Source organism: Microcaecilia unicolor, chromosome 2 (genome assembly GCF_901765095.1).
Source record: "Microcaecilia unicolor chromosome 2, aMicUni1.1, whole genome shotgun sequence".
Classification (NCBI taxonomy): domain Eukaryota; kingdom Metazoa; phylum Chordata; class Amphibia; order Gymnophiona; family Siphonopidae; genus Microcaecilia; species Microcaecilia unicolor.
This window is the reverse complement of record NC_044032.1, coordinates 225,686,691-225,702,874: the sequence shown is the minus strand read 5'-3', so window position 1 is coordinate 225,702,874 and position 16,184 is coordinate 225,686,691. Positions and strand designations below refer to the sequence as shown.

The 16,184-nt window shown below is 43.7% G+C and overlaps 1 protein-coding gene across 1 annotated transcript in view; it reads left to right on the top strand.

Annotated features, from left to right (window-relative positions):
* Window positions 1–15,235: 15,235 nt before the first annotated feature.
* LOC115462357 (leucine-rich repeat extensin-like protein 5) overlaps window positions 15,236–16,184 on the top strand; it is a 112,350-nt gene continuing 111,401 nt past the window's right edge. Inside the window, exons 1-2 of the mRNA XM_030192366.1 lie at window positions 15,236–15,264; window positions 15,750–16,067. Of these exons, the coding sequence (XP_030048226.1) occupies window positions 15,765–16,067 (303 nt within the window). The 5' untranslated portion in view covers window positions 15,236–15,264; window positions 15,750–15,764. The remainder of the gene's footprint in view (window positions 15,265–15,749; window positions 16,068–16,184) is intronic.

Here is a 16,184-nt window from a genome sequence, read left to right as displayed (position 1 = left end):
TGAGCCAAGATGGGGGAGCTGGGCCTCCGAGGCCCCCAGTAGCTATGCCCCTGCTTCGCAGCAGGGGTTAATTTTTATGGTGCAGGCAGTTGGGGAAAGTGGCAGAGAGGCCCTGGCCCTGCCTGAGCCTCGAGCCAGTTGAGGGTCGCTGTGCCTCGGGCCGAGCTGAGGAGCCTTCACTACATCTGGTGGTCCCAATAAAATATCAGTTGAAACAGTATCTGACAATTGCAAGCTCAGACAGCCATGTGATCAACATCCTTTAAAAAATATTCTTGCAGATCACTCAGGATCATTCTTTACAGTTAGAGATGCACTTAGAAACAATACTGCTGAATCCAGGCTGAAGGGCTGTTTAGACCTGATGACAGTCAAAGGGGTGGATCAGTGCCATAACACCAACGGCAAGTCAAACTGTAGTTGAGATGCAACCAGTTGCTGAACCACCAACAAAACACCCACATTGAGAAGAATCAGAGGCAGATTTTCGTTTTTTGGGGGGTGGGGATGGGGAGACTGTCAAGAACTATGAGACAGCTTCAGTCATTTCACAAATTGGATACGTACAAATCGAGCTCAGACAAGGAATTCTGCTCATCTCTTGTTAACTTCTGACCACTTGTTGCCTGCTCCCTGCTTGGAACTCTTTCCACCAGCACATCATCAGAATGTTATTTTTCAGGTTGCAGGATGAACAACGGTGGAACGTTAAAACGAACTGAGCTCTGTCCTCTGTGCATGGTTATTATTTTTAAATAGTTTGAAATGACTATTTTCATGCAATCCATGTTAATAAATATGTTTTTCTTTCATATTTACAAGTTATGCTTATATTGGTGGTTAAATTTTAACAAGTTATAGGTCCCTTTTGTTTGGATTTACATGTTCTTTGAAATGTAGATTGGTACAAGGGATGGGAAAGAAAATGGTGGGGACAGAATAGAATTGGACTGGTGGGAAAGGGGACAGATTATGTCCCTGTGCACACCTGGACACTGAAGTCTGTCAGTATACTCTGCACTAGGAAGTGCATTTGTTTCATGTCGGTTTTAACCCAAATAATAGGAAAAAACCTGGAATTTTGTTTTGTCGTGTGTTATGAATAGTGCACACTATGCTAACTAGGGCACACCATTGACAGCATCACCCCTAAAACAAAAAATAAGAAGGAACAAATTAATAAAATGAAAAATTCCATTGAGAAACTAAACGAAAATGTTTCGCCTCACATTCTTCTTTGTACCCACAAGATGGAGCCACAAGCACTGTGGATAGGAAAGAGCATCAGAAAGCTGATATGTTAAAAAACATATTCAGTTCTTAGAAAATGACATTTTGTTTGTCTATACCTTTAGTTTTAGCGTCTTAGCCCTGTTCTTATGGGCTGAACGCAGAAATGACAGAAACCAAACACCACAGACCTACTATTTGATTCCTTCAGCATCGTCAACAAGCCAATGTCATAGTAACAGTATTCTTCTCAACTATTGGCTCAAGTAGATAAAGTGCGTATTAAGGTACCTACTGTGTCAGATCATGCACCAGTCAATAGCCATTCTAAATTTTTTTGAATCAGGATGTTGACTGTTTGGATCTCTTCCCCACATATTTCATGCTTAGTGGCTGGAGAATGAATCTACTAACTCACTTAAACCCCTTGGGGAGGTTGGTTCTGTGGTATACCTGGGAGGCCTCTAAAGCATTGAGCTGAGGGGCTATATTGTGGTTTATCAGGCCGTCTCAAGAGACTTCGAGAAGGGACGTTGCTCATGCTTACTGGGGACCTGCAGGAGCTGAAGAGAACTCATGTGGCCAATATGGATCTTGATACCAATCAAAAATTGGCAGTGGTTCATAAAGATATAGACAATCTGTTGACCCAAAGGGTGGAAAGACCGCTTTGCTTCCAGTGTTATAAGCTGTATAATGGTGGGGGGGGGGGGGGGGGGGGGGGGGGGGGGAACGGGGACTGGGAAATTATTAGCCAATTTAGTCATCCTCTAGGAAAAAGCAAATGATTACTAGCATGAAAGGATGGGCATGGTCATCACCACTGTTGATTTTACCCTTATTTCTCAACAGTTTGTAGGTTTATGAACAATGGTACAGTCAGGGGACCGTGGATGAGGCCATTTGAGATTCCTTTTTCTCAGGATTGCAACTTCCTCAGTTTAGTGATGATCAGGTCCAGGTTTAGTAGGCCTATCACTTCAGAGAAACTTCAGGTGATCATTAAATTGCTTAAATAAACCAAGGCACCAGGGCACCATGGAATGGGCCCAGAATATTATAAAATGTTGAATGATTTGATGGTTTCCTCTTTGAGGGATATGTGTAATGGCCTTTTGGAGGCTCAGAGTCAGGCTAGGCCAAATTTAGTGCATGTGATTCGGCTTCCAAATCCTGAAAAGGACCCGGAACAACCAGGCTCTTATTATCCCATATCTTTGCTAAATTAGGATGTTAAGATATTGGCCGCAGTGTTGGCGGGCAGATTAAACTCCTACTTGCCGCTGGTTATCCACGAGGATCATGTGGGTTTTGTCCCAGGCTGCTACTCATCCATGAATTTGTGTAAAGTTATGATGGCACTGGCACGCCCATATGGGCAAGTCTATCCAGGCGATTACTGCCAGCCTTGATATCGAAAAAGGCCTTTGATAGTGCACTCTGTGCCCCACCTGTTCTGGGTTTTGTACATTTGGCCTTTGAGGAATTTTGTTACTTGGATCCAGGCTTTGTACACTAATCTGCAAGCACGGTTAATTATTAATGGAAAGTTGTCTTCTCCTTTAAATCGTGTTTGGGGAATACAGCAGAGCTGCCCTTTGTCCCCCTGCTATTCCTACTGGCTTTGGAGCCTCTGGCTAGTGAAATTAATCAGGACCTGGACATACAGGGCATTGGATTTGGGGTTCAGAAATTCGATTAAGTGTGTTTGCGGATGATAGCTCTTGTATGTGAACTGGGGCACTTGTGAATCTAGCCAAATTTTTGGATCTGATGTATCACTTTGGAACTTTTCTGTCTTCAAGTGAACTGTGACAAGTCAGAGTGATGCCATTACAGGGCACAGGGGGAGGAGTTGGCATTCAGGAGCTCCTAATTCAATCTAGTATCCATAACATGAAATATTTGAGCATCTACCTAAACCCATCCTTGCCAGTGATGTACCAACACAATATAGTAGCAAGCATGATAAGATTAATTCTCTCTGCCAAAATGGATCACACTCCCTTGTCCTTCATGGGGAGGGTGGCTCTTATAAAAGTGGTCATGATCCCAAAGTTGCTCTACCCTTTACAAGTATTCCCCATCTGGGTACAAAGAAAGAGGAGTTGGCAGTAAAAACTATTTTCATAATTCATTTGGAGAGGTAGGGTGGCATGTATGGCTACTCTAAATTGATTTTGGAAAGTGCAGGGTGAAATTAACTTCCCAGATATTTGCAGTTACAATGTAGCAGCACTATTGCGTTGAGTACATGAGATGATCACTGAAGTCCAGAATTTTTTTCCGTTGGCCATATTACAAGCCTGGTGTCAGCCTTATTCTATGATTAATCTTATAAATGGGGACCTTCACTTGGGGAACTTTCAAGGAAGTCTCCGGTTTTTTGAGACCATTTTGGCTGGCTTGAACTTGGCGGAGGGAACGGCAAAGGAGGCGCACCTAGGGCCTCGTGTTTCTTGAGTTTGGTGGGGAATTCAAAGTTCCCTTCAGGTTTAGGAGTTTCCATTTTTTCATATTAGGAGCAGCGGTATTGCTCTGCATTCTTCCCAGTTCCTGAGGGAGGGGGATGGAGGCATACCGTCCTTTGACCAACTTCAGCAGTGGTGGGACCTTCCCCATACACACCAATGGGCCTTATTTTCAGGCTTGTCATATTATGATAACCTCATTTGGTGATATGGTAATACTTGGAGGTCACTAAAATGAACATTACTTTTGCTACCACTCGTTATTCATAGTCTTTCGACCTGGAATTGGGTGGTGAGAGATACTTTGGATAAACAAGGCATTCTTAGGCTCCAGAGCAATGGCAACGGGATCTGGGGTAGGATTTGACTGACCATTTTTTTTCCTGACCTTTTTGCTTCTACCTTCTCTTTGAAAAAGTAGGTTTTACCCTATGGCTCCAGAAAAAGGGAGGCAGTTATTGTGATAGCAAGAAATGGAATGATTTTAATGAAGCACAAGCACGAGCACAATACACCCCAAAGGGAAGTGAAATAATACTGGTGTGGAAAATATAAGTGTATATTGTATGTTGGTTTATGCAAGATATGGTGGGGGAACTGTAGATCAGGGTGTCATGAATTAGCATATACCTCCTTTAGGTTTAAATAAATACTGTACTGTATGTTCTATTATTAATATACTAGTAAAAAAGGCCCGTTTTCTGACACAAATGAAACGGGCGCTAGCAAGGTTTTCCTCGGAGTGTGTATGTTTTGGGAGAGTGTATGTGAGAGTGAGTGTTTGAGAGTCAGAGTGAAAGTGTGAGTCTAATCCATGCTCCTCTGTCACCTGGGCCCCTCCATTCATCCCTATGCCAGCAATTTCCGCTGTCTCCTGAGGCTTGGGCCTTTGCAATACCTATGCATCCATGGCCATCTGTTCCCCTCCATTCACTCCCTATCCAGCAATTCCCCTCTCACCTTGATGTCCTGCCCTTTCCAATCCCATGCCCCATCCATGCTTCCTTTGTCACCATGGCCCCTCACATTTCTTCCCTTTCCCAGCCAATTTCCCTCTCTGCCTGAGGCCTGGCCGGCAATCCATATCCATTCCATGGCCATCTTCCCCTCCATTCTCCCTATCCAGAATTCCCCCTCTCCCTGAGTCCTGCCCTTCCAACCATGCACCTCTGTCACCTGGCTCCTCCATTCATCCCTATCCACAATTCCCCTGTCTGCCTGAGGCCTGCCCTGCATCCATATGCATCCATGCCCATCTGTGCCCTCCATTCATCCTATCCAGCAATTCCCCTCTCCCTGAGTCCTGCCCTTGCCAATCCATGCCATCCATGCTCATCTGTCACCTGGCCCCTCCATTTTTCCTATCCAGCATTTTCCCTCTCTGCCTGAGGCCTGTCCTGCAATCCATATCCATCCATGCCCATCTGTCCCCTCCATTCATCCCTATCCAGCAATTCCCCTCTCCCTGAGTCCTGCCCTTCCAATCCATGCCCATCCATGCTCATCTGTCACCTGCCCCTCCATTCTTCCCTATCCAGCATTCCCCCTCTCTGCCTGAGGCCTGGCCTGCAATCCATATCCATCCATGGCAATCTGTCCCCTCCATTCATCCCTATCCAGCAATTACCCTCTCCCTGAGTCCTGCCCTTCCAATCCATGCACTTCTGTCACCTGGCTCCCTCCATTCATCCCTATCCACAATTCCCCTGTCTGCTGAGGCCTGCCCTGCAATCCATATGCATCCATGCCCATCTGTGCCCTCCATTCATCCCTATCCAGCAATTCCCTCTCCCTGAGTTCTGCCCTTCCAATCCATGCCCATCCATGCTCATCTGTCACCTGGCCCCTCCATTTTTTCCTATCCAGCATTTTCCCTCTCTGCCTGAGGCCTGTCCTGCAATCCATATCCATCCATGCCCATCTGTCCCCTCCATTCATCCCTATCCAGCAATTCCCCTGTCCATGAGTCCTGCCCTTCCAATCCATGCCCATTCCATGCTCATCTGTCACCTGGCCCCTCCATTTTTTCCCTATCCAGCAATTGCCCTCTCTTCCCTGAGGGCCTGCCCTGCAAGTCCATATCCATCCATGGCCATCTGTCCCCTCTATTCATCCCTATCCAGCAAGTTCCCTCTCTCTCTGAGTCCTGCCCTCCCAATCCATGCCCATCCATGCTCCTCTGTCCCCTGCCCCTCCATTTTTCCCTTTCCCAGCAATTGCCCTCTGTCCCTGAGCCCTGCCCTCCCAATCCATGCCCATCCATGCTCCTCTGTCCCCTGCCGCCTCCATTCATCCTTTTCAGCAAGTTCCCTGTCTCCCTTCCATGACCCACCCCTCGCATCCATGCTCCTCTCTCTCCCATGTCCCAGCCTGGGCCGCCCTCTTCTTCCCCCCACCCCCCTTCGCATCCATGCTGTCGTTCCTCCCTTGGCCACCTCTCTTTCTCTTCCCCCCAACATGGGTTTTTTTTTGTTTTTTTCTTGTTTTTAAATTTACCTCCGTGGCGGTTCCGGCAGCGAAGCGTCGGGAAGGAGGTGGTGCTCCCGACGTCTAGGTTTCCCTTCGCTGTGTTCCGCCTTCTTTTGACGTCATCCTGACGTCAGAAGAAGGCGGAACACAGCGAAGGGAAGGCTAGACTTCGAGAGCGCCGCCTCCTTCCCTGACGCTTCAGTGCCGAGCGTTGCGATTGGTTGAGTGTCATTTGCTCCGCCCCGACGTCATCACGTTTGACGCGTGGGCGGGGCAGACACAATGCAAATCTCACCCCCTTCATTTAGAATGTTGGCTAACAGAGGCTTCAGAACGTTGGAGGTGCGTTTTATATAGAGAGATTGGATGGTAATAGAAAATGCACCATATTATATGGGTAGAGGCTTGAGCTTAATAATATCTAAGTTGAATAGTTTATGATTTATATAATCATGTTATAGATACATGTATATTACTGGTGGTAAAGATCCATTTAGGCTCGCTGTATGTACATACCAACTAGGAGACGGAACATCGTATGTGCAATGATGTTCCATTGTGACACCGCCACTATTCCTCTTGGGGATATAATGGTGTAAACGATATGGTCTGAGCACATTTACAAACACTTTAAAATTATTTTACAACACTTTAAAGTGCATAAACAGAAAGATGAAAATTATTTTGAATCCAAGTTTGTTATAGTGATCCAGAAAAGAGGAAGACAGATTGAGCCAGTCTGGGTTTTACTTCCATTGCTTTCAATGGAAGCGAAAACCCGGACTGGATCAATGTGTCCTACCTTTTTCTGGAGCCATATGGTAACCCTAATGCTAAGGTGGTAGATCTCCAGGATACTCATTTAAAATTTACATAGAGTTATAATTACTAGAGTGCAGGCGTGTCAGTTAAAATGGTGGGTTGATGCTCATTGTGTTAAATGTAAGATATCCCAGGTACCTTGATAGATCCTTTTTGGAGTGCCCAAAACTTACTTGTGGACCCCAGTTTGCAATCTGTAGAAGCCACGGTTCAGCAGGAAAGATCTTGTTACTGGGATCCCACCCATCTGCCCTTGTGGGACCAGGGCTTGTCTGTGATTACTGTAGATTTTTATGCATTGCTTTGATGCTAATCAAAAGATTATTTTGCAGTTCTTGATCTCGGAGGACAGTCCTCCTATTAACCCCTGGCACCAGCGAATGCAAAGGGGTGGCCACCATGAATTCCAGAGAGAAATGGAAAAACAGAAACACCTGAATGGAGCCATCATATGTATCTCTGGTCTCAATATGTTGATCAGCCTCTTGTGTAAGTTTGGCCACTTGCCCTGGCTGAGGGATTTCACTGCTGCTTGTTTTGTGGGATCTCATATAGGGGAATCAATGTAGGATGTGAATGGTGTGTATGGTAGCTGCTTGTTGAGACTGTGGATGAGTGTGGGGATGATAGGTTAGGAGAGTTTTTGAGTTCTCTTTGGCTGTGTGTTTTATATATTCAAAATGAAGTATTACTGCATTGTATAGCGCTTGCTATTCTTTGAGTTACAAGGGAAGCTGTAAATGTTATTATTACCGTCTGGGTCTCTGTTCATTTTTTGCCTGTTATGCTTGCTGTATACTGTTCTAGTGCTGTATAATGTTGCTCACATAAGCACTAAAAAATATGTAACAACAGTTCCTAGAACCCAGGGTCATCCTATTGCTCTAAAGGTTATCGTTCTCAAACAGAAGTTTCTTTCAATTATGTTTAGACTGGCAGTAAAAAAAAACAAGAACAGCAGTTTACAACAGAGTGTTTCTCAGCTGCATTCGCATTCCTGCAGCACATCTTATTTGACTTCATATTTAGAGGTGAAGGGGAATGAAAAACATGCTCCCTCACCGAATCAACCTCCTCCAGGTTACTGTCTCTGGGTTTTTCCTAGTGGCAGGACTTACCAGAGACAATGCAGGTTCTTGGAGATAGACTATAAAAAGAAATACTCTGACCTCTGTAGCCAGTGTGACAGAGAAGCTTGGCTGTTTTTCTTTTCCTGTGGGATTCCACTCACAGCTGTGTGTCGGAATTCCCTTTCAGCCTGTGGCTCCAGTGGTCTTCCTAAAAAAAACAACCAAACATCAACATTTCAAAGCCAAGTTTAGAACTTACACACATTCTACTGTCAGTTGGCCTTTGCTACAGACAAAAATGGGTTATAATTTAAACTACTGTATGTCTTTCTGACGCAGTGGCAGTGTATGGTAATAACCTTGTCTGATATCTCGATGATCTTAATGGCACATTCCTTTTAAAGTTCACCTTACTAACTATCTGCAAAACATCACAAGCTCCATTCATTGGTCCTAACCGCATTCTTTTTGGAAAGGCAACAAAGGCAGAGATAACTTTTCTCTTGCTCCATGTTCACACAAATCCTGCTATATAAGCGTGCAAGTAACTGCTGCAGAGATTGTCCGGGAATTCCTTTGATATTCAAGACACTGGTTCTACTAGTAGAATCTAACATTAAAAAACGGTGTCAATCTTTTTTTTTTTAAGTTTTTTTTTAATTAGTCTGTCCCCAGGCTATAAAATTTAGAAAAGTTGCCAAGCAACATAATCAATGTAGTATTCCCAATTACTTAATTAGGACACTCAGACAAAAAGGAGAATGGCTCGTCCCTCCCCAGATTATCTAATTATTGTACATAGAAAGTTCAGTGTCAAAAATAAACTTTTAGTGCACAAAAGCTTTTCTCTTGGGCTCTCTGGCAATAAACTGTACTTAGGTTCTTTAACAAACACACATTTTGCATATAATGCATTTAGTATTATAATTCCTTTCCTCTATTATTAATAGCTATTTAATGAGAGGTCTTTTACCAAATTGTGCTCATTCATCAATCTCAATATTAACACACATGCTAATTTTCTAACCACATTAACACAAACATAAAAAGCTTCCTGCATTTACTACTACTTAACACTTATATAGTGCTACCAGGCATACGCAGCGCTGTACACCATACACATAAAGACATAGCCACAGATATAATATGGTCCCTTTAATATATTATTACAATGAATTTTTAGTAAAGAAATACCACCTTGCCAAAGATTTAAAAGCATAATTTCCATGAATCTTGTGCAACCCCCTTTTTGTTTTTTCCTAAAGCCTGCATTTACAAAGGCACGCTATAGGCGCGTTAGCGTTTTTAATGCACATCAAACACTAACACGCCTATAGGAATGTTAGCGTTTTAATGCACCTTAACTTTAAAGGCGCATTAAAATGCTAACGTGCCTTAGTAAACATACCCCTAAAACTGCTCTTGAATGCACGTGTTTCAATTCTAAAGGATCCTTCATATAGAAAATACAAGTGAAGATTATTTCTAGTGAAACCATTCCACTTATCCAATATTTACATGATTCAACAACATGATTAGAACTCATGTAGGCTTCTGACCTGAAAATGAGGGTCCTGGACTTACTTTTTCTGATTTCCCCATTATTAATATGCTGAGCAGAGCCTCAAAAAAGCCTAGGCACTTGTTTCCCTCCCCAGGGGAAATATTTCCCAATTCTCCCTTCTTATCAGTCAAACCAAGCCTCTCTACTCAATTTGTCAGATCCAGACCCACAGGACCTGTAATCTGGCTCCCAACCAGATTAGCCTAGACATCCACACTGGAACATCCCATGCCCTAAGCAATCTTGATTAGCCACTCTACATATAAATATTTCCAATCAATAAACAATTAAAAATGTTTTAATATTCCTCATATAATATCTGCTTCCCACAAAAATCCCTTATACCAGAAAGCAAATTAGCCCTATATGTCATATATGTAATGCTTATTTCACCCACAAGATGGCAATGCTGATCAATAAGACAAATATTAATAGCAGAAAATTGCTCACAAAAAGCAGAGAATTATTTTAGTTCATTTCTAGCAACAGTTTTAAAACAAGTGAATATTACAATACCATAGACATTTACCAATTTCATTACTATACATTTTATTATTTATTTATTAGACATTATTTATTTGACATTTTACAAATTTCATTACTTTCATTACTTACTGCAATATATCCAGCTGCAAACTATGCCAAAACATTTCACAGGACTCCATGGTCATTCACAAAGGAAAAATATTCAACATTAAGGAATATTTCAGTTGCTCACCTTCCAATGTGGTATATATCATTCAGTGTAAAAAATGCAACGAAGGCTGCTACATTGGAGAAACAAGTCAGATGCTAAAGAAGAGATTTAATTTACATAGACACCATATAAAATGCCAGTACTAACAAAGATGTCACGCCTGTGGGGCAGCACTTTACAAAACCAGAACACTGTACCAGTGATTTCATGGTAAGAATCCTAAAGGGAACTTTAAAACAATACAGGAATGTAAGACCTTTGAAGTCAGAATGATTAAATATTTTGACACCCACCAGACAGGACTTAACAAAGATCTGGGTTTTCTAGCCCATTATAAACCATAAATTGTACTGCTTTGTCACCCCTCCTGTCTCCATGCATATCTCACCTGTCCCTCTTCCTGTCTCTCACCTATCCACCCCCATCCTGTTAGACTGTCACTGAAATGCTTTGATGTTTCACTTATATATACTGTCATCTACCAACATTGCTTATTTCCGATCTGACGAAGAAGGGCAACCTTAGAAAGCTAATCAAGAAATGTATTAAGTTATGTCCAATAAAAAAGGTATCATCTTATTTTCTTTTCCATGTTTTATTTCTATTGATTACCTTTAAAAGTGGACTAAATGGCTACCACACCTCTCTACTCATTACTTTCCCCAAAAGTGCTAGAGTGAAACCCTAAAAAACACTAACAAAAAGTATGGCATAGTACACTATGAGGCATATTTCAAAGCACTTTGGGAGGCTAAGTTCCATAGGTTTCTATGGAACTTTGGGAGGCTAAGTGCTTTGAAAATGAGCCTCTATGTACACAAACTGCCAAACAGTAACATTATGCAAATCTAAAAAGCAATTCACTGACCATGTCCTGTGGTCAGTCCAGTACGTCTGCAGCCACAGTTCCAGTTCATCTCCAGTTCCTGTTCCAGTATGTCTTCAGTCAGTTTGAGTTCACCCCCAGTTCCAATTCCAGTATGTCTTTAGCCTCAGTTCCAGTATGGTTTACCTAGGCTAGTCTCCTCACTTCCCTGACTACCGCCTGCCCCAACTCCTGGATTGCTTGGATTCTCTCAAACCTTGCTTACGTTCCATGTGTATCTGAACCTGCTTGCCTGCAGAGACCTGAATCACTTCCATCCTTTGTTCTGTGGTTTCTATTGGCTTGCCTGCTTTAGAGTTCACCTGAGTGGACTCACTTGGAGCCAGCCAGGGCCAATCTAACCTTCAGGTTAGTAGGCAGCATCTTCTTGGCTGCGGCCCAAGGGCTCACTCTCCTTGGCCCATGACAGATACCTTACGCAATTCTAAAATAAATGACCAGTTTCACTGACCACTTGTAGACTGGATTTAATTTCCAGGATTTATATTTGACAGTTTGGTGCTCCTGAGTGTGAGGAAGGCTCTCTCTACTGTGTGAAAGACCAGCTGCACTGATGGTGAGAATGTATTTTATCTTGATTCTGTTACATAAATAAAGGGCTATCTCTCAGTGCTGTTGCTTTCTGACTTGTAGACATGCTTCTGAAGAACTACATTAATTACCAGAGAAAATGGTCAGTTGAATTGCTTTTTTAGAATTGCATAATGTTAAAGAATTCCAAAGTGTCTGTTTGTCTTGCTAATTTCTGTTTTTCCTGTCTTTTGTGTTTCTGACGGCATTCAGCTATATGTCCCTGAAATCATAGCTATAACAAAAGAGAGGGAACGAAGTACAAACTAAAGTCCAAACAAAAAAAAAAAAAAAATAGCACCACGGGCCTTTAAAAATGGAACACAGTTCTTTAATGAATGAGCCTTGACAAAAAGACCCGACACGGGCCGTGTTTCGGTGACTAGCACCTGCGTCAGGGGTCTACATAGAATACAAAACATAGAAATAATATATTTTTAAAATTTTTTTTAACATATAATGAATAAAACCAAAGATTAATATTTAGACTCATCAAGCATACATATATAAGCCTATATAAACACCTAAGCATTTAATATTTTAACATTGCATTTAATATTTTAACACTCATATATTATTATATAGTAATTTGAAAATAAATGGATAATTAATCAAAACAAAAATGGTAACTCACCACAGTGATGACGTCCATTTGTCAAGGCTCATTCATTAAAGAACTGTGTTCCATTTTTAAAGGCCCGTGGTGCTGTTTTTTTTGTTTGTCCTGAAATCATAGCATCATCTTTAAGGATGAACTGCTAGATATTAACATACTGTTAAATTTTTTTTTACAGTGGTTTTGTTATGCCCCATATTCATGAAGGCAGAGTATATTGTGATGTATATTTAGTATGAGTATTATTTGTATTCAATTGTATTGTCTGTGCAACAGATAGCACTTTGTATTAGGGCTGCTATCCCTATAGTTTGCAGTATCCTATGATTGACTCCTTGTGAGCTTTCCCTATTGGTTCTTAGTTCTGATCTAGGGCCAGCCCTCCCTCTCTGCCCCTGGGGGCTGTGTGAGAGAGTTCCAGTCTTGCTAGCATGCCTTGTGATCAGCAGCTATTCTAGGGGGCTGATCCCTCTTGAACCTACTGTGATTCCATCAAAATTCTTCACCATTTGCCGGAGTCCAGGGCATTTTCCCAAGGCACTTCCCATGTTTATTTATTTATTGTTTATTTTGAATATTTATATCCCACATAATCCCACCAAGGCAGGCTCTATGTGGCACACAATATTAAGAGAAAAGTGCAACAAACAGCACTAGTGCAAAGCAGAGTAAAAGAGAGATAAGGGGAAGGGAGGGAAAACTGCAAGGGAATGGAGGTGGAGATGCAAAAGATCAAGCAGCTGAGGAGAATGAACGATCACATAGGTAGGTCTTCAGGGATTTCTTGAATAGGCCGTGATCAGATGTCTCTTTTTAACGCTGATGGCAGAGCATTCCAATAATGGGGACACAGGAAGCAAAAGGAAGAGGCAAAGAGCAGCTTGTATCTTAAGTTCCTGTAGTTGGGGAAGTGGAGATTAAGATAGGTGCGGGATGACTGCACAGCATTTCTGGGTGGGAGGTTGACCAGATTATACATGAGAGAGAGCCACTAGGCCCCCTATAGCTCCTGAGCCCTCGGGCACTGCCCAATTGCCCATATGGTCAGACCACCCCTGCCAGAAACAAAGACATAGTCACGGTTGGGCCATGACCCTTCCAATCTGAAGTCAGGCCCACCCATGCTAATAACAGGAGAACTAGGAGAGGTGTCAAACAGCCAATCATTTCTGGTTACACTATTTTTCAGAAGGGAGAAAACTCAGTGCTGGGAGGAGAAGAGAATACTACAGGGAATACCTGGGAGGAGAGGGAGAAGGAGAAGTGGGTGCCTGAAGGTGGGAAAGGAGACTGGAGATGAGTTAAGAGTGCCTCGACAGTAGAAAGGGGGAGAGAGAGAGAGAAGGAAGGAGAAGGAGTGTCTGAAGGAAGGGAAAAAGGGGACACAGTGCCTAAGGGGGGGGGGGGACAACACAAAAAGAGCTTGGAATACGTGGAGAGATAATGCTTGAAGGGGGCCTGGAGAGAGGGGGCTTGGAGAAAAGGTAAGAGAATACCCAGTACAAAAGATGTAAAGGAGAGTACCTGGAGGGAGAAAGTGGAAAATAGGAGAGACTGTGCCCTGAGAAAGGAGGGAGAATGCTGGGAGGAGGAAGAAGGTGCCTGGAGGAAGATGGAGAGAATTACAGATGGCAAAGAGGGGGGAAGAGACAGATGCATAGCCAGGCTTTAATGTCAGAGGGAGCTACCTTTTGTAAAATAGTTGTCAGTGTGAAGCTGAAGGAATGATCTGCATAGATGCCATTTTATTCAAAATCTGTTTGGGGGAGCAGCTGCTTCCCTTGGACCTCACCTAGCTATGCCTCTGGTAAGAGAGTGGCTGGAGGGTAGGAGGAAAGGGAGCAAGAGTATTAGGACAGAGTGCAAGAAGCAAGGAGACATTGTGAAAGCCCAGAGGAAAGAGCATAGAAAAGGACAAATAAGGAGGGGAAAAAAGAAAACATAGATATAAATAAAAACCAACATTAGAAAAATAAGGAAAACAGTACAAGTGAAATGACAACAAAAAAGGGACAAAATTCTCTGGGTTGTTAAAATTTAGGTTGATGAATCAGTTTTCTACATATTTTTTTTACCCTGTTTTGTGGTCCATGGGAACAGCTGTAGCCGAGTTGAAGTCTTCAGCAATGAGATTTCAGCAGCAGAGGGGCCCTGCTAACAGCTAAAGCCTGAGTGTGCCCCTGTTGGGTGTGGAAATATGGCTAGTTTTTAAGAGACTTGAGCTATACATTTAGGTAATACCTGGCAACTTTGCCCTCAGGGGAAGAGGAACACACACACCGCTGTGCAAATAAAAGCTGTTTTTTTTGGTCTCTACTACTACTACTTAACACAAGGTTGGCAACACTATTTTTAATTAGTCTAGGCCACAGGCTTATTGAAAGGGGTGGGAAAGAAGGGCAAATGTCCTAGGTGCCAAGCCAGTAGTGGGGGCAAGATGGGGTACACCACCCTTATAAGCCAGTCTAAAACTCTTGAGGGCACACATCCGAAAGGAAAGGGGGGGGGGGCACCAAAGGGACCCAGTGTGTTGCTTTTGTCCAGTGACAGGGCTGCTAGGAGGGATGGCAGCACAAGCTGAAAACCTAGTTTTCAGCTGCTCCTCTCGCCCTTACAAAGCACCACAACCTGGCAGGCAGCAAACTGTAGCAAATTGTATTATAGCTGGATGCAAGGCCTGTGCCAATCCTGCAGCCTCCCATGCTCATCCCTGCCAGATGATCTAGTGTGCTGAGGCTCCCACCCTGTGTTGCTATAGGGACAGGAAGGGGCGTGGCTACAGACAGGGAGGCCCTCAGAGGGAGTGAGAGTAGCACAGCACCAGGCAAGTGGTGGGGGTGAATACTGGGGAGTGGGTGACAAGAAAGGCGTAAGTAATGGGAAGGTGATGACTTCTGGGGTGTTGGACTGAGAAGGAAGTGAGAATGTTTGGGTAACTCAAGAAGGAGGTAGTGAGGAGTAGGAGGAATGAATGTTGGCCGTTGGGGGGAATCCATAGTGCGGTGAATGTTTGGGCTCAGGAAGTAGCAAGGTTTAATGCAATGCTAGAGATGGAGGGAGGTGTTGACAAGGAAGGGTGCATTCTAGGGGAGTAGGGAAGAAAGGATGAATATCGTAGGCCAAGGCAAGGAGGATAAGGGTGAGGACAGGGAAACATGAGTGTAGCAAGAGTAATCCCTCTTCCCCTACGTCGTTCCCTGCAGTTCGTAGTGAACCACATTCAAGATGTTGTTTTTTTACACATATTTAAGGACCAGCACTCAGCATTGAAAAGATTCAATAAACTTTATTGACAGATTGTTCTCCGCCATGATTTCTGTCATTGATTTTTCTTTCCCCTTTTTGTTTTTGCAGTTCAACCACCACCACATGTCTGACGACAACGAGGACGGTGGGATCCCACCCATGCTTGACGTGGAGGAGGCGTGTCCAGCAGAGGCATCCCCAGGTCCCTCTCGCCCTGCCACCCCCACTCTCCCGTTCCTTGACTGCACGCCCTCCCCGAGCCTGCAGGCGTTACTAACAAACTCGACGATCCCCCCGCCGCCCCCTCCTTCTGTTTCTGCCTCGATAGACACCTTCCCAGAGACGGCCCCTTTCCATGAGGACACGCTCCCGGCGGCTGTTCTACCACCAGTACCCACCTCTGCGGTGCAGATGATCGAGTCCAAGGTGAGAGCGCAGCGGGGGATGTGGGGTAGCCGGGGCTTGCCCTTCTCATTTGCAACGCGAAGGGAAGGGGGTGTGTAGTAGGAGTGTCTCTCTCGAGTCTTCACACGTATTTCGTCT